The sequence below is a fragment of the Drosophila grimshawi genome, unplaced genomic scaffold, assembly GCF_018153295.1.
Source record: "Drosophila grimshawi isolate 15287-2541.00 unplaced genomic scaffold, ASM1815329v1 contig_1367, whole genome shotgun sequence".
In the NCBI taxonomy this organism is placed as follows: Eukaryota; Metazoa; Arthropoda; class Insecta; order Diptera; family Drosophilidae; genus Drosophila; species Drosophila grimshawi.
Genome location: NW_025062889.1, coordinates 3,049,749 through 3,074,240, shown reverse-complemented (window position 1 = coordinate 3,074,240; position 24,492 = coordinate 3,049,749). Strand labels below are relative to the sequence as shown.

The window sequence follows — 24,492 nt, the reverse complement described above, 5'->3', positions numbered from 1 at the left end:
GACTGTCGATCGACGGTCGGTAAACAACAGCAGCGCGCTCAGCTTTAACAACAAAAACAAAAAAAAAAGAACAACAAAAGCACAGCAACAACAGGCCTACAAAGCATCAACAATAGCCAGCTTTAATGAATGAAAGTGTAATTTTTTTTGCCTCAGCTGTCTCTATTATTGTTACAATGACAATGTGCACTTTTTGTGCATAGCTTTGGGGGGCCGATCGGCACAATGACTGTCCTTTATATTCCCACAATGGACGTAAAAAAAAAACAATGCGCAAAAGCATGACTAAAATCCAACATATCCAACAACAATATACATAAATATTTGAAATTTAAGCGCGCAATTCGCATACACAGACTTATCGATACTGCGATAACTGCGATGTGTTTTGCAACTCTTGATTAGTTGCATGTATCGATATTACCGCAAGTGGCAGCACAGATACGCACAGCTGTTCTTGTCTGCGGTTAAGAAGAAGCAGCGTCGTTTTGCACGAAACTTAGTTTTTGCTCGAAATTCATAGAAATTATGGCTGGACGTGAAGCCGTCAAACGTGCCGTGCAACAAGTGCGTCCCATCCTCTCCGTGGATCGCGATGAGGCGCGCAAGCGTGCCCTCAATCTCTACAAGGCCTGGTATCGTCAGATTCCCTATATTGGTAAGTCCATTTGGTTATGTCATCAAAACTGTCGGCTGCAGCGATAAATATAAACAAAAAAATATATCTGAATTTACAGTTATGGACTACGACATACCCATGAGTGTGGAGCAGTGCCGCGATAAATTACGCGAGGAGTTTGTCAAGAATCGCTCTGTGACCGATATCCGCGTCATCGACATGCTAGTCATTAAAGTAAGTCCTCGATTTCCGATCCTTGATCCTTGAAGAAGCATTCTAATTGGTTAACTCGATTGCAGGGCCAAATGGAGTTGAAGGAATCGGTTGAGATCTGGAAGCAAAAGGGTCACATTATGCGCTATTGGAAGGAGTCACAGGAACCCAAACCCACAGATTTTCTCTCCAAGTTCATTCAGGGCGTTAATTAGCTTTAAACAAAAACTAAATGCAATTGCTTTACAAATTTAAATAGTTTAAATTTAAATACAAATTTGTTTGGCATAAAATAACCAATGAATCTTGTGGAATTGAAATAGAATATTTTTTAAAAAATGCTCTTACCGATAGCAGCTACAAGTCATCCTCTTTTTCTTGTCTTCGTTGCCTTTTACTATATAAATTTCACTTTAAAGTAAAAGGGAAATTTGAAATGTACCTTCGCAGCAAAAACAGGAATTTTATCTACAGCTGGCTAAAATAATTCGCCTTAATTTTCGGGCGCGCTTTTCAAGCGCTTGATTTTTGTTGTTTATTCAATAGAAAATTATTCATCTCTATATAAGCCCGATATATGTGTGTATATATATACTCTTGTTGGTGATTGTTGGTGTATGTCGAAAAAACAATTTAAAATCAGGAAATGAATGGTTTGTTGTGGATGCTGTGGTTTGTTAACTGATTGATTGATAGGTGCGGACAGTCTTCAAGCTCTCGTTAGCTGTGATCATTAACAGGTTTACTTAAATTCTATGCATTCATGCATTTTCAGGGTACCAATTCGAGCAGAGTGTCCAGTGCACTACTGGAATTCGAGAAGAGATCGGTTGTTATATCATCATAATCGAGGCCCAGACTCTTCAGCTCCGTAAAGCAATCATCACTGAAACCGGGTATCTCCAGGGAGGTGCTTATCTTGCTGAACGCATCATGGCGATTGGTGTAGCCGATGCGTTCCCGAAACATATCCGCCAGCTCCTCATCGCTCAACTCCACCGAGTGCACCTTCTTGGAATGTTGACGGATTCTGCAAAGGAATGAGGAAATAATGTTTAATCTTTTCTCTAAGAGATTGCTGCTTTGCGATACTCACTTGCCGCGATCGGCAAACTCCTCGGGACAGTGCTGGCACTTGTACGGATAGTCCATGTGTTCGTACTGATGTTGACGCAGTCGAGCGCGCGATTTCGTCTCGAAACTGCAACTGTCGCAGCGCCAAATCTTGAGTTTCTGATGCGAGCGCTGTTCGTGTTCGCGAAGCAGGGCGTAATTCTGAAATGTGCTGTCACAGCTGCGACAGGTGACCACCTGCTCCTCGTGGACATGTGCACGCTCGTAGTGCACCCGCAACTCCGCCGCATTGATGTAGTTCAGCGAACACTTGTCACAGTGAAAATGTCGCTCCGAGTGCCGCTTGCGATGCACTGCCAGCGAATCGCTATTCTTGAAATTCTTCAGGCATATCTCGCATTCGTGCAACGTGTCCACAGCGTGCTGCTGGTGCAAGTGCAACTCGTATTTCCTCATGCTGCTAAACTGCTGCTTACAGAAGGTGCAGTGCATCGGCTGCTTCACCTGGCAGAAACGTTGATGCGCCTGCAGACTGCCCTTTAAATTGAATACCTTATCGCAGGCGGTACACACAAATTGTTGCGGCTGCTGCTCAACTGAATTGCCAGATTGTGGCTGCAACTGTTGCGGTTTTTGTTGCTGAAGCTGCTTCTGCTGCTGTTGTTGCTGCTGTTGTTGTTGTTGCTGTTGTTGTTGCTGTTGTTGCTGTTGTGGTGTGTGCATGCGTGTGTAGTGCGTGCGTGCCGATCGCTGATCCTTGAAGATGCGCCCACAGGCGGGACAATTCTGCTGCACATAACAATACATTTCTGCAAGTGTTGGATAGATTTTAATATATATATATATTATACATATGAAATTTCGATTCCTTTTCAGACTCACCAAAATCCCCATCGATTTTGTGGTGCTCAATCAGATGCTGTTGCATATCCGTGCGACTGTTTGTCACATAATCATTGCATGGACGACACTTAAAGCTTTGATCTATATATAATTCAAAAATAAGGAGAGATGGTAAGAGATAGATAACAAAATGTATGTAAATAGTAAATATATATAGATATAAACAAATGGACACATAGATGGAAAATGTTTCAAAAAACTTGAACCATATATACTACATATATTGTATATTATAGCTCTGAGGATCAGCCTTTCAGCTGTAGTTGTACTCTATTATTAGTCAGGCAGCTTTCACCCACTTTTGGTCAGGCCAATGATATCATCCTCGGGCACATCACAGCTGTGGGCACGCATATAGTGTGTTCTCATCTGTTTGGCCTCCGTGTGCGTCTGTTTACACATGCTGCAGCTGAGCAACGGTATCTGGACATTGATCTCTCTGCTGGGCTGATTTGATTTGCTGGTCAAACTGCTCCTCAAGCCGCTGCCACTTGTCCCTGCCAGCTGCTCCTCCTCCGTAGCTAAACAGAAGACACATTTAATATATAATTAAACATTTGAATATTTCATGCTTACATTTTAATAATGTGGCTTTGATGGACTCAATGGATTGTAAATCGTGCGTTGTTGTTTGGCTGCTGCTGCTGTTGGCATCATCGTTGAGTGTCATGAAGAGGGCACGCTGGATGAGATCGCCCTCCACATCCCCATTCTTGTTATTAAAATTATAATTGTTGTTGTTCTCGGCGCTGCTTTTAATGCCAGCTGCGACGGATTGATTGCTCTCATTCATAATACTAGTGTCATAGAAGGTTTCGCTATTCTTCGCATCGGAGCCATCGTTCTCATCCTCCTGATCCTGATCATTGCTCTCATACTTTACATCAAATAAGATGACTGTGCAAAGGGAGTGAATATGAATTTTTAAATAGATATAGAAATTCGTGTCAATCTCTCCAACCGCTTACCATCATCCTCCTCGGGTGGCTGCCTGTTGGGCGCCATGTCCGCATCGAGGCGCGGTACCTTGGCACCCCGCATATACAGCACGTTCTCCTCGATGGGCGCTGTGATCCCATCGTAACTCTCCACAAATTGCTCAAACTCCTGACTGAATTGATTCCAATGCAGCAGCTCACTGCTGCCACTCGCCTTGCGCTTCAGCTCACCCGAAGCAGTCGTCAGCGTCATCGTCGTCGTCGTCATCGACTTGAGATTTTGCGACTCAGCAAACAATTTCCGATTCGATTCCAGTGTCAGTTCCACAAAATGCATGGTCACCTCGAGGGCGCGACAGCAGCGCAAACAGATCTGCATGGGCCACCTGTAGCCACCGGCGGAGCGAGCGGTTAACGATATATTCGTGCACTGGCGCAATCCCTGGCCGTAAGTACGCACGGTCTTCAGTTCCGGTATTTTGGCATCCAGTTTGACCGTCTGGCGACCGACGGCGAGGCAAGCGCGGCATTTTGTATTATTGGCTTTGTTCGTCGCGAGCAACGCGTTCGATTTTGCAGCATCCGCTGCGGCGGCCATTCGAACAAACACACACAATTTTCTCTTTTTTCTTGTCTTGTGTGTGCCCGCAAACGTTTAAAATTTAGTAGTATTTGTATCAGTTTCAGAACGTTTATAATTTAATGTTGGTTTACAGTTATGAATCTGACAATGCCGCTATGGTTTTTTTTTCATGTTCTCGCTTGCGAAATGTTGTTAGAGAATCTTTAATCAGAGAGTTGCCAGAAAGTTTTTTTGCAAGCACTGAGAACCAGTTCTATTGAACGACGTCGTGCTCGCTTGAGCTGCAATTATTATATTAGTTAAACCTTTTTTCCTTTTTCAATATGCTTAAGCTCAACCAAATCTAATTGATCATTTTTAATTCATCAAATGGCTACAGCCAAACGAAGAGCATAATCACCAAAAAGGCTAAAACTGTCGATATCTTACAAGCGACTATCGATATACAAATACGCAGCCCGCGCAAATTGAAAGTTGCGCATTGCTTGGTGATTGGTTTAAACGGACACTAAGATTGTATATTTTTACTTTTAAACAAGAAAAAGGTCAAAGATATTTGTTCTTATGGTCGTTACATAAGTATATGGGCTTTAATTTACACTATTTTTGTTGTTATTTTGTTTAACAATTACTGGTGTTTTAGAACAAATTGTTAAAACTTTTGTTTAGTGATAAGTGAATTCCTTAGTGCATCAATATATACATCAATATTAGCAACATTCAAGATTGTCTATGTTTTTTTATACTGCTAACATAATATGTGTTTAAGTAATAATGCATGTACTGGATGAAATTCGCGTCTAATTTCTAGCTACCTAACTGAAAATCTTGGAGACTAAAAACTGAATATGAAATAATATGCTTGTGGAACATAATAAATATACCCCTGTTGCAAAGGTACAATGAAAACAAAAATTAAATATGATATTGCAATAGGTGTGCTTAAGGATAGAGATATAAATAATATGTGCCGTGATTAGTGCTTCGCATTTATAACTTAACAATGATACAATCCGAGTTGAGTTGAGGGAAAGAAAATGTTTAACTATAAAGCTAACTTTGTACATTAATAATTAATGCCTCTGTTCAACTTGAGGCGTCGTCAAATGGCTCCGATCACCGCACATCGCGCAATATTATTGATGGCGTTGAATCATTTTCACAATATATTTTATCAATTTCCGCATCCGTCAATTCCCATTTGTGCTCCCGTAACGCATGTCGACGGAAACTAAAAGAAGAAAATTATTAATACATATATATAAATTAAATATTTAATATAGAGAGACTTACGGATTACGGCGCATATAGGTACGCACGCACTTGGGGCATTTGTAGGAGTGGGTGCCCCGGTGCATGGACATGTGATTCCTCAGATACAGACTGGTCAGCATATCGCGTCCGCACTCGGGACATATATATTGAACAGGCGTATGTGATGCGGTCTGATGTCGCTTTAAATGATGCTTGTAATTGAAGGTCTTCCGGCAGCCGTCGATGCCACACTTGAGTGGACCACTATTGCCACGATGATCGGACTGAACATGATCGGGCTCCACTTCCGTGCTAACCTGAAACTCCTTGCATGGCACTTTGACCTGCGCATGTTGCTTCATATGATAATTCAGCAGGGTCACAGTGCGATAGGAGGCATTACAGATCTTGCACTGATGCTGGTAGCTGCTGCGTAGCGAGGACTTCGTGCCACTGGAATGTTGCTGCAGCTCGTGCTGCAACAGCTTGGGCAGCTCGTCGAACGTTTGATTGCATTGCTTGCACACATAGATGGGGGTACGGGGCAGACGTGGACGCAAATCCTTAACGGGCGACGGCTCCAGCGCGGCAGTCAGCAATTTATCGCTGCCATTTAGCAGTAGGGGCGGAGGCAGAGATGCCACATTGAAGCTATCATCGTTGTTGTTCTTGAGCGTTGTGGCATGTGCCACATTGCCAATGAAGTCAAGATCAAAGTCAAAAGTTGGAAAAAGCGTTGACACTGCAGACTGTTGTGTTGTTGGTGTAAAATCTGTTGTGGTTGTTGTTGTTGTGGGAGAAGCATCTGTTTTTACAGTGGCAGTGGTTGTTTTTGCTTCTGCTACAGTTGGTGCTTCTCTTACGTCTGTTGTTGCTGCCGCATTTATAACTTCTTTTAGTGAACCCTTTGTATCCATTTCTGTGTCGGAGTTTTCCATTTCTGATCCTGTATCCTTGGCCAATGCTTGCTCTTCTATATCATTGGGCATCGGTATGGTTAAAAAAACATTTCAAAGTTTAAATTTAAAAGTTGTTGTTGTCGTTGTTGTTGTTGCGGCATGTTTTGGGCATATTTGGAATTTGAGTTTAAATTCATTTTGGCAAGGCTATTGACCCGCTTACCGCATTTTCCATCGCCGCCATCGCCAAGATCGACATCGACATCGATATTGCCATTATTGGACGACTCCACAACCGCATTTGATTTGGCCTTATTACCATCGCTGGCATTGTTTGGCAATGTGGTTGTTGTCGTTGCTGTGGTTGTCGTTGCCGCCGAACTGGTTGTCAATTGAAGCGCCTGCATCTCAATGATTGTATCCACCAAATGGCTACGCTGCAAGTGGCGTGTCAACGTTCGCTTTGCCGCAAATGAACGAATGCAGCGTGGACACTCATAGGGCAGTTCTTGAGGAGAATTTATAAAGATTCCGATTAAGCAACAAGTAAAACCTTTAAGAATCTTATGTTCAACTTACTGCGTATGATAAACACTTCGTTGGCATGAATGGAAACTGTTTAGGTAAAAACAAGATCATGTTATTATATATAATATATATAAATATATATAAAATTAGCTTACCGCCATCATTGATGCCATGATGGGCATTTAAATGCTTGCGCATATCCACATCCAGCTCACATTCAAAGGGACACTTCGCGCACATCAGCAAAGGATCTAAATTAAAAAAACACATTAATACATCAATTTAACAGTTTATCATTTCATGTTTACTTTTGTCCGCATTTATATTTATCTTTTCGATAGCCGTACACGGTACGGCTACCTTGTCGCCTTTGGCCTGCACCATGTCTCGCGTGGGCATTTTTTTGTGAACTGTTTTATAGTGTCGTATGAGCAGACGTTTCATATTGTACAGATTGGTGCACAGCTCGCAGCGATAGGGGGCCAAACCTAAACGATTAATAGTATTAATAATAATAAAATAAATAATATATTATTTAGTTTCGCACTCACCGCGATGCACAAACATATGATTCTCAAACTTGTATTGGCTGGTAAACTTTTTGTTGCAAAAGATGCAATAGGGTTTCTGCAGATGCTTCGATTGTTCGTCGTCAAAGTCATCCACATCGTCATCGTCGCTGGTTAGCAAGAGATTTTGATCGGCAGCCGCATCATTGTTATCATTCTCATCATCATTCTCCGCATCATCCTCATCCTCGTCATCCTCCTCAGCGTCGTCATCGTCAACCTCTTCGCCAACTTCGACATCTTCAAATTCCTCAAATAGATTTTCGGCATCAAAATCCAAACTAATATTATTATTATCGATGACGATATCATCGCCATCCACAGGCATATCGTCGGCGGGTATTGTGCATATGGCTGCCACATCCGTATTATCTATAAACTCTTGCATATCACCAAATGTGCTAGTATTGGGATTTGTTGTTCTTGTTGATGTTGTCACTGCCTGATTGCTTGCCTCCTGTTGATTTGTTATTGCTGCTTTTGCTGTTGTTGTTGTTGCCAGGCATTGTTCTGGAAATATTGCAAGTGTGCTTGAATTTGTAGCTGTTGCGTCCGTTGTTGTTGTTGCTGTTGCACCCGTGGTCGCAGTCGTTGTTGCCGCCGTTGTTCCTACATTTTCAGCAGCAGTTGCTGCATAGAACAATGAGCTGGCATCGACAACAACATTGATACCACCCGTGGAAGTCACTGCCGTTGTTGTTGTTGTTATTGCCTGCGGCTGTTGCACCATGCTTGTTGTTTTCGCCGTCGTTGTTGCCATTGTGGCTGCTGCACACTGCGTCATGGTTGGATCTGTTTGAGAACAGAATAATATTAGCGCAAATAGTTGCAATTATAGATTAGTATTAAGTAAGTACATTTAATGCCCAGTGGAATGTCTGGTTGTGTGTTGGCATCGCCACTTTTCAGCTTCGCATTGCCATCCTGCTGATCCCTGATCCAGCTGGGACGCAGCTGTACTTCACTGGGCACAATGAGATGCTTATCACTGTAATGCAAGCGCAGCTGACCGCCGCTCGGCGTCTCAAACAGACACATATCGCAGGAAAAGATGCGATTGCGATCCGTTAACATTGCCGTCATCATTGGTGATTTCTCCACTTGACTAGCTTTCGTATCGCTAACGCATATATTATGCTCGCTCGTATAATGCTGGATGAGATCGGCGCTGCGTAGAGAATAAAATGTGCACTGATCACAATAGAATTTAGGTAAATCTATAAGAAACAAGTAATTAAAGTAAACCAGTATTTTATGTAGAATATAAATTGCTTACGGCTATGCGTTAGCTGGTGAGATTTGAGGCGGGCCACCGTCGGAAATGCTTTGGGACACAGCTTGCATTTGTGTTTCAGGGCACCAGTTGACGCTGGCGCTGGCGCTGGTCGCCCCTTGGGTTTGACTGCAATAAAATAAAGGGTATACATTAGTTAAGTACACCAAATGGTATCATATTTACGCGCACCTGTTATCTGTGGCAGCGCATTATCGACAACCATAGGACTCAGATCAATGTCCATTGCATCATAGATTAAATCGGTTTTCGAGTCACTCAACAGGCTCTCCAGCGTCACATTGGTCGTTGTGTTTGTTGTTGTTGCTCTGCTGGCCGCATTTTTACTATCATCAATATATTCGAAGACAACGCCAGCATCATTCACCTGCTGCAACGAGCCATCGGGCATGACCAGAAATTCTGCACCTATGCTCATATTGGCACTGCTTCCGCGGGCATTTGCCGTCACTGGTTCCGTGGAAGCAGCTGTGGTGTTGGCCGATCCCAGCGAGCTGCTTGTCAATTGCTGTTCAATGTCACGCAATTGATCCGCATCTAGTTGTGGATGCGTGAAATCCTCGGGCGTCAACACTGTCGGTATCAGCAGCTCCATGTCCTCCATTGTGCACACCTTCACCTGACCATCATCATCTGCAGCAGCAGCAGCGGCAGGCGTTTCTGTAGATGCAGCTGTTGTAGCTTTTGTTGTTGTACTGGCAGCCACCTGCAGCGATCTTCGTATTTTCAACTGATGCTCAATTTGGGCCGTTGTCAAGCCATGCGATTTGCGATAGTGCTCCAGCAGCTGGCGATGCTTAAGCGTTACAAAGTTGCACAATTTACACTGGTGTCGAGACTCTGGGAAGAAGAGATGAGGTGTAATCAGAAAAAATTCACTTAAAGAGAGACTCTGCGAAGAGCACTGAGAAAACTGCTCTTTTTTACGAATTAACGATTGGTTATCTTTGGAGTGCTCCAGATTAAATATACTTGCATAAAAACCAAAAAAGAAATAAAACTTTGAGGGAACTTTAGGATAAATACATATAACATCCCAGATAAGAATCCCTGTCACGTTTCATTAAGATTTGTAGACAGGAAAACTAGTTGGCAGAAGAACAAACAAATATATATACATATAAGTATATCTTTAGCTGCTCGACTGATCATATTATATACTTATCCAGCTTTCTTATTGTCTTCTTCACTAAGACACTGATTTGGTTTTTTTACCTGAATGCGTTCGTAGATGCTGTTTCAGCTCTAAGCGATTGTGGATAACCTCACCGCATATTTTGCCTTTTAGGGGTTTCTCCCTGTGCGTGTCCTGGAACGCTCTGACAGCTTTTGCCTGCCAATCAAAATAAATGTCTTTAAGCAAACAACTCAAATGTATATATAACAAACATTGAACTTTACCTCGATCCTTAGGGCTAAATGTTGTCCGTTCATGCGCGGTTTGGTTTGCAGCTTGCTCGGACACAGTTTGCGACACAGTATTTCGTGGGCACGCAAACCATTCTTTATGAAATAGTAGGCAATTTGTAAACTTTTTCGGCATTCCACGCAAATGTATTGCGGCAGCTCTGGTAGATTTTCGGTGCGCATGCAGAAGAGCAGTAAACGCAACAGGGGCAATTTTGTTGTGGACGATGCATCATTGTCATTGTCATTGGCATCATCGTTGCCACAGTCGATGAGAGAGTCCAGCTTGAAGAATTCCGCCTCGGATTTGAGGCAACAGCGACATGCGAATTTGTAATTGATTTCCATGTCCGCTGCTTTCAAACGTTTGTGCGCCATGTTGGCATATCTAACTCAACACGGCGGAGGCAACAGCTATTGCTTTTATAAAACAAATTGTACACTAATTTTTGGGTCGCGCACTAAATTATTGTTTCGCTAGAAGCGCAGACATTAATAAAAGCATTAACAATGTGACGCCGTCGCGTCTCTGCAGGGTTGCATTTATCATTGCGCTTCGTGTGAATGGCAAGCAAATAAGAATAAGTTTCTTGTCGAGGAAATTAAAAACTAAGACAATTCTTGTGATTTGCTACAATTATTAAAATGTACAACAGTATTAATCAAAGAGCTCCTCGTCTGCATGCATTTTCTTCAAGTGACATTTGAGCAGATAATTCTCGTGATATTGCCTGGCACAATAAGCACATTTTATAGTTTTAACAGCCAAATGTGTGCGTCGATGGACTGCTAAAGCTGAACTGGATTTGGTGCTGATTCCGCACTGCTCACACTAATAATTGCGCTCGCCACTGTGCGTTGGCAGGTGCGATTGCAAATCCCACTTGTTGGGCGCACAATAGCTGCACAAGTTGCACTGCCATCGCGTGGTTCGCTCATGAAAACGATTTCTATGCAGACGCAACTTGCTGGCATGTGAAAATCCCATATGGCATGTGTCACAAATGTGCGGCTGTTTGCCACAGTGCAAAATCAAAATCCAATTGCGAATTTCCTAAGCGATTGCCAATAGCATGGCTGGCTGCCAAGTGGCGGCGATAGAGTGTCCAATCTCTTATGCCACCTGTGCTGCAAAGACAGCATCTTATGAGAATTGTACTGGGTGCAGCTAGTTTTAAATAAACTCGCGCACTTTCAATATAATTATTGTTTATATATTCTGTGCTCATTGTTTATCGCTGCCAGACTTGCCAACTTCTTGTTGCAAATTGCCATTCACACATAGCTACACAGCCATTGGTAATTTTTAGTACATTTGGTAGCCGGTACACAAGTTGTGTACACATCAAATTAAACCATTGAAGATTTAACGATTTATTCCGTGTGTGTGTTTTTATATTGTATTTAAAAGCTGTGTGCTGCTTGAATGGCAAATAGTTATGATATACCCAGTTGGGCTGGCAAACCGCCGACTGGCCTTCACCTCGACGTGCTCAAGGATGACAAACTGGTGCAGAAACTGATGGTGGACGAGAAGCGTTGCTATCTCTTTGGACGCAACAGTCAAATGAATGATTTCTGCATTGATCACGCCTCCTGTTCCCGCGTCCACTCGGCCTTTGTCTACCATAAGCATCTCAATATCGCCTACCTCGTCGATCTCGGCTCCAGTAAATATTTACGCAGCATTTTACTGAAATTGTAAACAATGATTAATATTTTAGCTCATGGGACATTTATTGGCACTCTGCGTCTGGAGGCGCATAAGCCCACCCAGCTACAGATCAATAGCACCTTTCACTTTGGTGCCTCCACACGAAACTATATACTGCGCGAGCGACCCTCGGCGGGTGGTCAGCACAGCAACATCATGGAGGATCTGCCGCTGAGTGAAACCAGCGATGGCGCCTTGCTGGGACTGCCAGAGAGTCAAACCGAACTTGATGTGAGTGTGAATGTACTAGAACGAGAGTTTCGATAGTTATACTAATTAAGCTTCGTTTTAGAATTTGACCGAGTACAATACGGCGCATAATCGTCGCATCTCCATGCTGGGCATTGCCGATGACAACAATTTGCGCAAGCAAAATGCCTTGAAACAGGGACGCAAGCGACGCAATGTGACATTCAATGATGAGGAGATCATTATCAATCCCGAGGATGTTGATCCCAATGTGGGACGGTTTCGCAATCTGGTGCAGACCACTGTGGTGCCGGCCAAGCGTTCACGCTACGAACCCAATCACATGGGTCTTCACACTGGAGGCAATGTAATTAATGCAAATGCTGTCAGCGCTTTGGCCGCCAGTCATCAGATGTTCCAGCAGAGCATTGTGGAGATGAAACAACAACAGCAGCAACAGCAACAACAGCAGCAGCATCATCAATTGCCATCATCAACAAGTCAGAGCACTGCTCATTCCCCAGTGAATTCATTGTATCAGGGATTGCCTGCAAGTGCATATGATGCTGTCCAGCACAAGAGCAGTAGCAGCAGTGAATTTGAGCCCATCTCCCCGATGGGAATTGGCTCCAAATTAGGCATTATGCTGCCCAATCCTGCGCCAGATGTGACGCCCATCTTTGAGGAGCTCACAAGCTCGACAATAGCCCAAAAGTTGGCCATGGCAAATGCAAACGGTGTGTTAAAGATACATTCCTCTCTTCCAACCTTGCTCATATTATTCGCATATTTTGCAGTGCGTCGCTTTGTGGATGAGCTTCACGAGACGAGTGGCGAGGGCGACTCATTGTGTCCGCAGAAGAAGAAATACGCGAAGGAAGCGTGGCCCGGACGTAAGCCCATGCTGGGCCAGTTGTAAGGAACAACAGGACACGGAATCCTTAAGCTTAATCTTCGTCTTAGTAGTTAACACACACATTAGTTCGACTTCCCAAAAAATGGAATCTTCCACGAAATCGTTTTTAGTAGCAATAACAAAAATTTATACACAAAAACCTAATCAGATCTTTGACTACATTTTACAACTATGCGGATAGCGGGGAAAGGCTATCACATCCCGTATATTCTTCACACCCGTCACCAGCTGCAAATAGCGCTCGAAGCCCATGCCAAATCCGCCCGTGTGCAGACCACCAAACTTACGCAGTTCCACATACCAGCTCAGATCCCTGGGCAACTGTGGATGCGCCTGGAGCAGCTGCGCATCACATTCACGCAGACTGCCGCCGCACAGCTCACCCACGGCGGGCATGAGCAGATCCAGGGCATGGACACGTTGCGGATCGCTGCGTGAGACTTTCATATAGAAGGGTTTCTGCTGCGTGGGCCAATCAATCACAAAGACGGGCGCACCACAGTGCGCGACCAGAAATAGCTCCTGCTCCTTGCTGAAACCATCAGCGGCGCTAACGGCACTCTTGAACTTATCCTTGTGCTCCATAATTATTGCCATGGCCGCATCATAGCTGAGCCTCTGCCATGGCAACTGCAGCCAGGCGATATCTGAGCCAGCATTAGCGCTCTCCTGGCAAAAATGCAAATCTGACGCACTACTGTTGAGCAGTCTTTGTGTTATGTCTTTCAGCATGCGCTCTATGAATGCCGCCAGCGCATCCAGCTGCTCCATGTGCACCAGTTCCGCCTCGAACATATAGAACTCGGCCAAGTGCAGCGGAGATTTGGAGTTTTCTGCGCGAAAGGCGGGCGCAAGGGTGTAAGTGTTGCCTAGGCCGTAGGACATGGCCTCTAAGTGCAGTTGACCGGACACGCTCAGAAATACTTTCTGATCGAAATAGCTCTGCTCGACAGGCACACTGGGACGCGCCATTTGCTTGAGCAGCTGCTCCGAATCCGGTTGTACTCGAAAGACCTATAAAAAAAAGTGTAGATTTAATAAAATGAATCCAAGGGATCAGTTGAGCAGCTATTGCTTTCCACCTCGCCGGCGCCCTCGCAGTCATTTGTGGTCAGGATGGGTGTGTTGATCTGCACAAAGTGCAGCTCATCCATGTAGTCGTGGATCGCCTTCTGTGCCTTGTGCCGGATACGCATCTGGGCGGCAATGTAATCGACGCGAGCGCGCAGATGCAGATGCTCTCGGACATATTCCGGAGCATGTTTTTGCTTGGGTGTGAAGGGATAACCATCCTGCAGATGACCCTCAGCTGTAAACATTTAATTGATGAGCTTGAAAGCATTATATAAGCTGTGCACAGATTCACCCAAACATTGCACCGCATCCGCATGCAGCTCGTAGTGTCCATTTGGCGCCAGCTGGACACGTCCCACGGCGCTGATCACACTGCCCGATGCCAGTTGCTGTGTGGACGCATTGCGTGGCACAACCAGCTGAAACTTCTCACTCGTCGAACCATCATTGATGTCCAGAAAAATGTTGTTCTTAAGGCGGCGTACATTCTTTATCCAACCCTAAATGGAATTTTTGTTCGACCAAAACTCAATTAATACTCGATTCTCTTTTGCTCACCTGCACTTGGAGCGTTTCACCCGGTTTGCTAGCATTAGCAATTTGTGCAATGCGTTGAACACTGCTAAAATATCTTCTAATGGATAACATTGGCTTTGAGGAACCTTTATTTAGCTGTTAGCAAAGTTAAGCAAAGTCTGCTGATCAAGTACAAAACTTGAATAAAATGATTGCCATGCAAAACTTCCACGAATTGCATTTCATATTTTATGGCTGTTAATATTGGTTATGTTAAATGGTAAGTAAAAAAAGTTGAATAAGAAAATATATATTTTGTTTCTCTTCATTTTATTACATTACTCATCTGTGCTGCATACCAGCCTTGAGTAATTATTCGCAGTTGAGACAAGTATCGATTTGTATCGATTGCATTTAAGTAAGCGGTATTTTTAAATTGATTTAAAACATTTAACTTCCTGCTGTATCCAATCATTAGCGAGCTTTAGCAGATTCGGATTCTCCGCAAATTCCTTTTGATCATGCTGTTTGGCATCCTTGGAATCCTTGCCGCCGCTGCGCACAAATCCAGCCTCGCCTTGGTTCAGGACACCAACGGCTGCCATTTGATGCATATTAACCGATTTATTTTCACGAAAACTCTTAAAGCTCAAGTGATTGAGTAATTTCTCCAATCCTTCGGCATTTGGCGTGCAATCCAAGAAGTTACCAATTTTCATTATTGCTCCTGGCAAATCTACCAGCATATCCTCATAGTTCAAATAAAGTACATTTGGCAAATCTCTTTGCTGTTTTGCCTCCTTTATGTGACTGTAGTAAGGTAGCCAGGGATCTGTAAAAGAGAATTTGTTTTTGGATAAATATTGCACATGAATTTAACATACTCAATCCTCGCTGGAAGTAACGCCAATAGCGCTCAAAGTCCCCACAATATCCTAGTGTGCGGAATAAACGATTGAGATGATAATAGGAGACGGCCACATCTTTGGGATTACGGGCCACATAAATTATCTGAAAATAACAAATGTAAATAACAACTTTTTATTGTGTGTTTAAAAACCACTTGCCTTGCATTTCTTCTCCAAGACACTGGGTGGGATTAATGAGAAGGGAAAATGGGTCTTAATAAAACGCCTCTGGTTACGGGGAAGTTGCTCAAGTGTCTCATAGCCCGGTCGAGAAATCAGCTCAATAAACTCTAAAGCAGCCGGTGAGTCACAATTTTCAGCTAACAGCTCTTCCTTGACAGCATCATGCAAGAACAAGGGAAATCTAACAGAAAAAGTAATTTTAAATAAGGAATCCTAACCAGAAACCAAACGAAAAAAAACTCACTCGAGAAAGGGAAAACGTTCAGTTAACGGACGTTCCTTTGCCTGCTCAAAGTCTAATTGATTGGCCACCAACCAGATGAGCTCCTGCGTCCAAGTGGTGCCCGAACGCGGCACAGTAGCTATCCAAATGTCATCGGGTCGTGCCTCAAAGTTGTAATAATGTTTCGCCTCCGTTTTGTACTTGTATGGAAAGAAATATCCCTCTGGTCCAACTTGAACAAAGCCGGTCCGCTCACCTGTCCATACCAGGGGATTAACTTAACGTCCACATACTTAAGACGTGCGACAAGCTCACCTATAAAGTATTCCAGCAGCTCCGCATTGGTTGCTGGATCCACATCGCGTATTTCAAAAGGAAACTTATCCATTTTGTCTGTGAGATGCACACGACAAGTTGCAAACACCAACTAAACTCGACGCCGCCCAACCAGTCAACAAAAAGTTGGCCGGGAAAGCCAGCGACATACATATATATACACATATATATTTGAGTGCAACACGTTCGGCTCAGAGAAAGTGACCTCTGCATTCCTCTTTCTCTCTCTCTCTCTCTCTCTCTCTGACAGTATTCGACAGCCCGTTGGCAGTGATTTCAATTATAACTGAATTTGCTTGTCTAGGCGAAAAATAGTAACGTCTTCGTTTATAACATTTAAATGGCAAACTGCACAAATACCCTGTAATACTTAACATCTTTAGCACTGAGAAAAATAATCTAACTGAAAATTGCTCTAAAAATTATAAAGTTTTTCTAGCTTTTAGAAATAATGTGTAATAATTTTTATTATTAAATTTTGAATTATTATTTTTACCAACTCAAAATGGAATTATAAAATTAATATATCCAACGCAGTAAATTTTATATAAGCATCAACCTAGTTACTTTTAATGATGTTAACTTGCGTTTAATCAGCAAAATAATAATAAAAACAAAACACTTAAAAAGTGTAGTAAATTTATTGCGTAAAGTATTACGAGTTTTAATCACTGATTTACTTTTGGAATTGCACAAAAAAGAGGCTTGAAAAGGCATATTGGATTTAGCAGGCTGGCATTGAGCAACGACGCTGCTTGGAGAGACGCTTGGGGCAGGGTTGTCCGCCACGTTGGGGCTCGCTGATCACGTAGCGATAGCCCTCGGAGTAACCGACGCCGCAGGTGACGCTGCACGGCGACCAATTGGACCATTCCGACATGACGCAGCCCCCGCTTTGCTCGCCACCCCTTGGACTAGGTGTGCTTGACAAGATCTTGCTGCATGTATTCAGGCAATCGCCTTCGGTAAGGAAATTGTTGCGATTACCCCGACAGCCACCGTAGGTGAAGGATTCACAGCGATTCGATTGGGCATTGTAGGCATAGCGTTGATAGCTGCCACGACAGGGACCCGCCTCTGGCTGTTGCACACAAATATCCTTGGCCATCTCCATGTTGATGTGACAGTCGACAGAATGCTGGCATTCCCGCTGCTGATGCAGCTCCATGCGCTTCGTGCAACTCTCCTTCATGGGTCCATCCTCCAGCAGCAGCAATCGCTTGCGAATGGAGCTGCCACGTCCGCAAGAGCCCGAGCATGGACTCCAGTCACTCCACTGGGTGGTGGGGCAATCGGGATCGGGCAATTCCACCTGCTCGAAAGTACAATCCGGTCGCATGCACTTGTTCTTCTCCACAATGCTCACGTGCGGACAACGTTTGCGTCCCAGGTGATTGGTGAAGGTTCGCGTGCGCATTGTGATGCCAATGCCACAGCTCGCCGAGCACTCAGACCACACGCTCCACGGTGTCGTCTTACACAGGCCAGCTCCCTCGCCATTGTCATTGACCAAGGACTGTGAATTGGCCAGATTCTCACCCTCATCCTCGTCACGATCCTGAGCAGCCGAGCCGTTAGGACATTCGGGCACCGCTGCCACACACATCTCCTTGGCCACCAACTGGCGGGCGCATTTGCTCTGCTGTGCCAGCTCAGCATTTAAAAATTGGCGACTACGCATCCGAATGCCCTTGCCACAGCTTACGGAGCACGGACTCCAAGCATTGTAATTGCCCACGCGGCACTCGGCTGTGGACAGATGTTTATAATTATTAGAAGATTGAATGCTTAATCCAATGTAATCTCTAGAATGTAGTATAGCTTACTACGTGTGTCCTGTTCTTCGGCATCATCGGATACTTCCAGCTGGAGCGCTTGTAGGAAATCATCATCACAATTGCGTGAGATAATCTTCTCGCGACGCAGATGGAGCTTGGCCAGCGGCATCATCTTATTGCTCTGAGGATTATAGAAGGGTGCACGTGGATCCTCGGGATACATGGTTGTAATTCTGTACATGCGCTCGCGAGGCTGCGTCTCCGCGTTGGGGGACTACAAAAGAGAAAGAAATAAATTAAAATAATCCTCGAATAAATCTTAGAAATATGTTTGTAATTCCTTAATATTTACTTACCATATAGGTAATGCCGCTATCGGTGCCAGCATCCCATGGAAACAGATCAAAGTCCATCGATTCCTTCCAGCTGCAGTCGGCGGTGCAAAGATCCACACCACTGATGCCAACCATCCAGTCGGGTGAGGGTCCAAACATGGAAGCCAAGGAGACTTTCGGATGCTTGCGATCCACACGGAATTTAGACGAAGTGTTCTGATTCACATTGGGATACCAAAGGCCAGCCGCCTTGATAAGTGTTCGCAATTTTGGGCCTTGAGCACGCAGCTCCGTCTCCAGCGCGGTCGGTGAACCCCATTCGGCCAAGGAGCGGAAGCCATCGGTGGCTATATGATTCTCGCCCCAGAAGGAGAAGTTCGCTTCGTGGGAGGCACCAATTACATCAGAAAAGTGGGTCAGCCAGATGGCGAAGGGGTAATCCTTGGGATGTGTCTCATTCGACCAGATGCCCTCGAAAACAAACTGAGTTGGGCAATTAAAATAAGATTTAACTTTATATATTTTATGGAACTTACGCTATACTTGGCTTCATCGCAGGCGCAGCATTCCTTTTGTGTTGCCACCGCATTTGGTTTGTGCTCACACATAACCTGGGTGAGTTGGCCGTCATCGGAGAACCAGGCGCGTGGACCCTCATAAACCATAGCGGATAGCGAAACGCAGCCCGAACCGGTCTCAGGTGCAACCCACATGACCTGTACTTCTGTTTTGGGCAGATCATCGGCCTCCGAAACGGTATTCACACAGCGTTCATTGAATTTGGTGAGGGAATCGCTGAATAGCTGGAAGCGACCAACACGACGTGGACTGGCCACCTGGGCACGTCGGCCACCTGTGTGCGCCTCAGCGGCAATGGTGAAGTGTGTGAAATGCTGGATTTTCGTATGGGTGCGTGAGCCAAGTAGAAGCACTGAAAAATAATTAGAAGCAATCTCATAAATTCAAATAACTAGCAACGATTTTCGATCGATAACGTTAAATTCCAATACCATTTGCTACTAGTACTCGATGCTTTAAATATAAATCGAATTAGTTTCGATACATTCATGTTAAATACAACAATGAATGTTATCGACTATCAACCAAACCTTGCTCATTGTTCACGTTCGAAGCGTCCCGCCTTTTTTGTTTGGATGTGGCTGCTGATTTAAAAAATTATTAAGAAAGATATTTTTGCAAAAATGAGTTCGATTCTCAATCCGATGTCAAATAGTTGTGTTAATTACGAGAAGTGCGGCGATGTGATCGTTTCGCCCAAGAATAATGTGATCAAAATGTACTGCAATTTTTGTAGTGACCTTTTTGAGAATCTCGTGGAATTTCTGCATCACTTGCAATGGATGCACAACGATGTGCTTGGGTTCGACAAGCCGTATAACGTATACAACATAGAGCAGCTGCTGCCTCAGACTGACGCAGCGGAAGATTTGGAATCTCAAGCGGAAAGCAGCAGCAGCAGTGATTCTGGAATACCATCAAACACTAGCTATGAGCTGGAGCCGGAAACCAAGTCAAGCCAAGCAAGGAATAAGAACATATTAGATGCGTTGGCCGCATACGATGTGGATTACAAAAAAGGAAAGGAATCTGTAATGCAGTGGCAAGCAAACGGTAATTCTGCTGACCTTTTGATACTTACTCTGGTACAAAACTTCTTTTTGAAATAGATACCGGAACGAAAGATGGAGATGTGGTCGCCGAAGTCGTAGCCATGTTGCTTAAGGATGACCAAAGTGTGGAGGCAACTCAAACACAATTAGAAGATAACACAGATGATGGTTTGGAGCTGCAAAAACTGCAGCAGGCTGCTGGACTGCAAAGCATCGAAGTCCGCAACGAACAATCCCAATCCGCAAATTATTTAAATGATAAGCCGCAAATCAAAGACACAACACCACTTAAGCCTACAAACCAAAAAGCAGCAACCAACTTGAAGCGTTTCCGCCATCGTTGGGAGATGGCTGCCAAAATGAAAACCGAAAAACCGCAATCCATTTGTAATCTGAAGAGCTATGCAATTGCACGCTCTGCCCGCAAGCGTGTGCAGCAGCAACAGATGAGCAACATCAAGAAACGGATTCTCCGTTCCCTCGAAAACGAGCCTCGGAAACCAATTGACCGAGTTTGCCTAGACAATATCTGTGCGGAGATGAAAATGTTGCTGCCTAATGGTAAAATACTTCCAACTGCTAAAAATTCAATTATGCAAGAGATGCACACAGCTTCTAACATGAAAACTGAAACCAATCAATTCAGTAAAGTCAAATCTATCGCAGAGCAAAATAATACCAAAGAGAACCAGTCTAAGGAATTGAAGTATTCTATAGCCGTAAAGGCAATACCTGCAGCTAATATACTTTTTAAGCCGGAGAATGAAGTTGTGATCATGAGGCCTTCATCTTCTATGTATTTAAGTGCTGCACAGCCTAAGCCTATAACTGAGATTGAGAAGAAGAAAATCAACATGATTACAGATTGCAATATGGTCAGCACTAGCCAGAAGATACCTTTACCCTCTATAAGACAACCAAAGAAGACTGATTTCAGTCAAGGTGAGGCAAACCCTTCACATATTATGGTAAAGAATGTAATAGACACAAAGAACAGCATTGAAAAACACTGTCCAAAATCTCCCATTATTATAAACAAAGTGGAAATTTTGCCAACGATTAGAGTAAATTTAATAAACACTCAAACTGAAATGAAAGTAGAAACCAGTCAAAGCAAGGACAACGAAAAGCGCGTACGCAGATCTTCATGCACTATCGTTAACAGTCTACCAATGTTGACAAAAAAACCAACCAGACGTCCCTCTTTTCATCAAGTGGCATTTAAAAGGGAGCCACTAAAGCCAGAAACAGAGCCTTGTCCAAAGCAGTCTAAAAAACGCAAGGGAGCAATAATCAATAATAATTCCAATGCGTCGTTAGATGCAGTTGACACAAAGCGAACCAAAACAGAACAAAACTCTCTAAATTTTGATTTATCCGACAGCGTAATGGCATTTCTACAGGTAAGTCATATCTTTTGCACCTCTATTGAGCAGATTAATCTGTTTATTTTTTAGAGTGACTTGGAAACCACACAATTGGATGCAGATAGTTTGTGGGAATTGGCTGAAACCAGTGAGAAGCGCAACCGTGATTCCTTTGAAAAGATACTGAATCAAGTTAAGGGCGAGCAAAAAACGGATTTAAATGCTGCCCCAACTAATTTGGCAATTGAAAGTGAAACTAAAGCAGTGCCCAATAATATTCTACGCGCCGACTTTAGTCTGCTTCAAGTAGTTGGCGTAAGTCCGGGCACATATACTATATATAAAGATATAAATAAATAAGAATGCTTGTTTTTCTTTACTTACAGTTGCCCATTATTAAGGACAGCCAATATGAAGATCGTAAGCCCATTGAGACATCCGATTTGTTGCGCACGCGAGCAGTTAAATTTAGCAAAATGTTACGCTCATACAATTCCGTGTGGAATCCCAAGAGTTGTAGATCCCAATTCACTGAAAAGTCTCGGAGCGAGCTGTCGATGCTCACAGCAGACGCTAACCGTGAATTTGGGAGCAACTTGAGCGAGAGCGAACTGAAGCGAATTTTGAATTTGATCCATGCGTGGCATGCGCAACAAATCGATCTGAAGTTCTTCAAAAAGGTCACACTCCCATCAACCATCGACCATTATCTACAACTGTTTGGCTATCTGCCCAAGATGAACCATTATCTATATTACTGCGAGTGGTGCGAGGAAAGTAGCTGCAGCAAGTTACGCTACGAGAGACATCGCCAGACTCATCTATGCGATTTCACCTGCCCTCATTGCAACCGAATTTTCAAGAAAAAAGGGTTCATGGTCAATCATGCGCGGCTCGTCCATAACAAGGAAATGTAACCATTGTCTCATGCAGAGAAACATTAAAAACAGATTGGAGTTTTGCTAAAGTTCAAAACGCAGTTAAAATTATGTTATTAATACAAATATTATGTTCAAGATGTTCATAGTTAAGAACAGTTCCATATTAAGTTCTTTTTCATTTTTGTGCAAAGTGTGCTTACGAATGGGATCTGAGATCAATTCATTCTGGAAAATTAGCATATTATTTTCAAAGTCAAAGTTATATTTCCGTTTCTGAGTGCCATACGCAAACCAACTCCCTTAACTCTGTTAAGTTTATTTAATATGTTAATATTTTCCAATCATTCGACTCAATTTGTAAGAATTGTGTTTTGCAAATGATACCGAAAATTATTTCATTTTTTTGGAGTTAAACATTATATTACTTCTACACTTCAAATATTGTAGAGTGTGAAATATGTTGTCAAGTTTAAGCATTATCTTGTTTAACTATTAACTAAATAGTGTTATAAAGTTACTATATTCAACTCGTATTTCATTGAGTAAAATTATAAAAATATGCCATTTGTTACTTTCAATTGAAAAATAAAGCACAAACAAAAAAAAAAAAAAAAAAAACATTTTATTTATACTGTTAATTCTTATCGCAAGCGCTTTGTCTTGCTTGTGATTTTAGGGGTCATGAGGCCGTGACCCGGGCGTGTTGATTATGAATGATTTGTTTTGTGCTCGGATCGAACTTACAGTTGTAAGCCTTGCCGGGCACATATCCGTTGGGTCCATCAGCCACAATTAATTTGTATCCATTGTCGCCTCGTGTGCGTCGTCCATGGGGCAAGTGTGTGGGCGCCCGGGGGCAGCCCGCAGCTGGACTAATTGCGCCCGCCGCAAGACAGACAACAACGAGAACAGCAGCAGCAGCAAGTAATCGCTGTGATTGCCACATTATAATCTTTATGTTTCCAAATTCCCCTTCACAAGCAGCTGTGCGCACAAATACTTAATAAGCGACCGCCTTCGACAATGCACACGAACAGACTGAATCCGCAACACATTTGAATTATCATCTTCAAGCTGACCGCCGATTGCTGAATGTGTGTATATGTAATGTAATCAGAAGTGTTATGTAGTACATACACGAGCTCATCTATATTCTTATATGGATTTGCATCTGTACTTTGCTCCTTGAGATTAAAAACAGTCTCGCCGGGATCTGCTTGGATAAAAGAGAAAGCTCTTAGAAGTTTATATTAAACACTTCCAACTGATATTTAGTATGGATTGATATTTGTTTAGTCTTCCTGTTTTACTGTGCTGCTGACCTGTTGAATGTAGTATATATATTAAATGCTGATAAGGCCTTGATTAAGTTGATTTTCTTTGCATCTCCTCTATAAAAGATTCATTCAATATATATAGAAATTATTGTATGCAATGTTTTTTATTAATTCGTTTTGCAGTTTTGCTCTTTTCTAATAAATAAATAAATATATATATATATATATAATGTTGCCATATATAATTTACAAATGTTGTTATTACATACATATATATATATATTTTATTTTGTGTTTTTTTGTTGTTAACAATTCATTAATATATAACCTCAAAATGCAGCTTCGTAGTAAGTATATACGTATATAAGTTTTTTTTTATAAATTTGTAGGTTGGCTCAGCGCTGCATCTACAGATATATTCATACTACATATAGTATATAGTTAGTATATCTAATAATGCCCTAGACAACTTGATTCTATTTGCAGCTTAGGAAACTCAACTCAGTTGCGGGCTAGTAAAACTTACGTTGGCATTGGTCAAGGAAGTATACCAAATAAAAGATAATGATTGATGGAGCAGCTATATATAAGGACTGCAACCTGAGTTATATAAATATATAAAATAAGATCACATGATTTGCCAGATAATGAGAACTAATAAAATACACTGTCACATAACTTATAATAACTTAAAATAAATTGAAGTGAGAGCAGTTATTAAATACTTTTTAAGATATTAAGATTTTTCGACTGGGGAAATTCAAATGGATCACAATATCAAATATATAAACCAAGTAAAATATAATGAATGATGGTACAGTTATAAACAAGGACTGCAACCTAAGTTATATAATTAAATAAAAGATCACATGATTTTCCAGAT

General features: G+C 42.8%; 8 protein-coding genes across 8 annotated transcripts; 3 read left to right on the top strand and 5 right to left on the bottom strand.

The window, feature by feature from the left end:
• Window positions 1-452: 452 nt before the first annotated feature.
• On the top strand, window positions 453-1,195 carry LOC6569082 (NADH dehydrogenase [ubiquinone] 1 alpha subcomplex subunit 6). The gene is made up of 3 exons (XM_001995020.3): window positions 453-658; window positions 738-853; window positions 919-1,195. The coding sequence occupies exons 1-3, from the start codon at window positions 529-531 to the stop codon at window positions 1,045-1,047; spliced, it is 375 nt and encodes a 124-aa protein (XP_001995056.1). The 5' UTR covers window positions 453-528; the 3' UTR covers window positions 1,048-1,195.
• A 134-nt stretch (window positions 1,196-1,329) lies between these two features.
• Window positions 1,330-4,539, bottom strand: LOC6569083 (zinc finger and BTB domain-containing protein 41). Its single transcript, XM_001995021.2, has 6 exons — window positions 3,778-4,539; window positions 3,386-3,706; window positions 3,109-3,330; window positions 2,789-2,890; window positions 1,929-2,715; window positions 1,330-1,862 (listed from the first exon to the last, which is right to left on the bottom strand). Exons 1-6 carry the CDS (start codon window positions 4,343-4,345, stop codon window positions 1,604-1,606), a joined length of 2,259 nt encoding a protein of 752 aa, XP_001995057.1. The 5' UTR covers window positions 4,346-4,539; the 3' UTR covers window positions 1,330-1,603.
• Window positions 4,540-4,897: 358 nt separating this feature from the next.
• On the bottom strand, window positions 4,898-10,803 carry LOC6569097. Its single transcript, XM_001995022.3, has 12 exons — window positions 10,276-10,803; window positions 10,090-10,207; window positions 9,046-9,714; window positions 8,857-8,982; window positions 8,438-8,797; window positions 7,563-8,372; window positions 7,320-7,499; window positions 7,167-7,262; window positions 7,063-7,098; window positions 6,707-6,991; window positions 5,624-6,557; window positions 4,898-5,561 (listed from the first exon to the last, which is right to left on the bottom strand). Exons 1-12 carry the CDS (start codon window positions 10,657-10,659, stop codon window positions 5,447-5,449), a joined length of 4,113 nt encoding a protein of 1,370 aa, XP_001995058.2. The 5' UTR covers window positions 10,660-10,803; the 3' UTR covers window positions 4,898-5,446.
• Window positions 10,804-11,597: 794 nt separating this feature from the next.
• Window positions 11,598-13,141, top strand: LOC6569098 (nuclear inhibitor of protein phosphatase 1). Its single transcript, XM_001995023.3, has 4 exons — window positions 11,598-11,951; window positions 12,006-12,226; window positions 12,288-12,921; window positions 12,982-13,141. The coding sequence occupies exons 1-4, from the start codon at window positions 11,708-11,710 to the stop codon at window positions 13,101-13,103; spliced, it is 1,221 nt and encodes a 406-aa protein (XP_001995059.1). The 5' UTR covers window positions 11,598-11,707; the 3' UTR covers window positions 13,104-13,141.
• A 59-nt stretch (window positions 13,142-13,200) lies between these two features.
• Window positions 13,201-14,871, bottom strand: LOC6569099 (probable asparagine--tRNA ligase, mitochondrial). Its single transcript, XM_001995024.2, has 4 exons — window positions 14,733-14,871; window positions 14,467-14,674; window positions 14,183-14,409; window positions 13,201-14,114 (listed from the first exon to the last, which is right to left on the bottom strand). The coding sequence occupies exons 1-4, from the start codon at window positions 14,820-14,822 to the stop codon at window positions 13,257-13,259; spliced, it is 1,383 nt and encodes a 460-aa protein (XP_001995060.1). The 5' UTR covers window positions 14,823-14,871; the 3' UTR covers window positions 13,201-13,256.
• Window positions 14,872-15,015: 144 nt separating this feature from the next.
• Window positions 15,016-16,445, bottom strand: LOC6569100 (sulfotransferase 1C4). The gene is made up of 5 exons (XM_001995025.3): window positions 16,320-16,445; window positions 16,026-16,260; window positions 15,758-15,962; window positions 15,575-15,701; window positions 15,016-15,522 (listed from the first exon to the last, which is right to left on the bottom strand). The coding sequence occupies exons 1-5, from the start codon at window positions 16,390-16,392 to the stop codon at window positions 15,122-15,124; spliced, it is 1,041 nt and encodes a 346-aa protein (XP_001995061.1). The 5' UTR covers window positions 16,393-16,445; the 3' UTR covers window positions 15,016-15,121.
• A 517-nt stretch (window positions 16,446-16,962) lies between these two features.
• LOC6569101 (spondin-1) lies at window positions 16,963-23,368 on the bottom strand. The gene is made up of 5 exons (XM_001995026.2): window positions 23,077-23,368; window positions 18,990-19,384; window positions 18,475-18,936; window positions 18,167-18,392; window positions 16,963-18,089 (listed from the first exon to the last, which is right to left on the bottom strand). Exons 1-5 carry the CDS (start codon window positions 23,276-23,278, stop codon window positions 17,065-17,067), a joined length of 2,310 nt encoding a protein of 769 aa, XP_001995062.1. The 5' UTR covers window positions 23,279-23,368; the 3' UTR covers window positions 16,963-17,064.
• LOC6569102 (protein teflon) lies at window positions 19,582-22,950 on the top strand. The gene is made up of 4 exons (XM_032740873.1): window positions 19,582-20,085; window positions 20,142-21,487; window positions 21,542-21,766; window positions 21,838-22,950. The coding sequence occupies exons 1-4, from the start codon at window positions 19,656-19,658 to the stop codon at window positions 22,366-22,368; spliced, it is 2,532 nt and encodes an 843-aa protein (XP_032596764.1). The 5' UTR covers window positions 19,582-19,655; the 3' UTR covers window positions 22,369-22,950.
• Window positions 23,369-24,492: the final 1,124 nt, after the last annotated feature.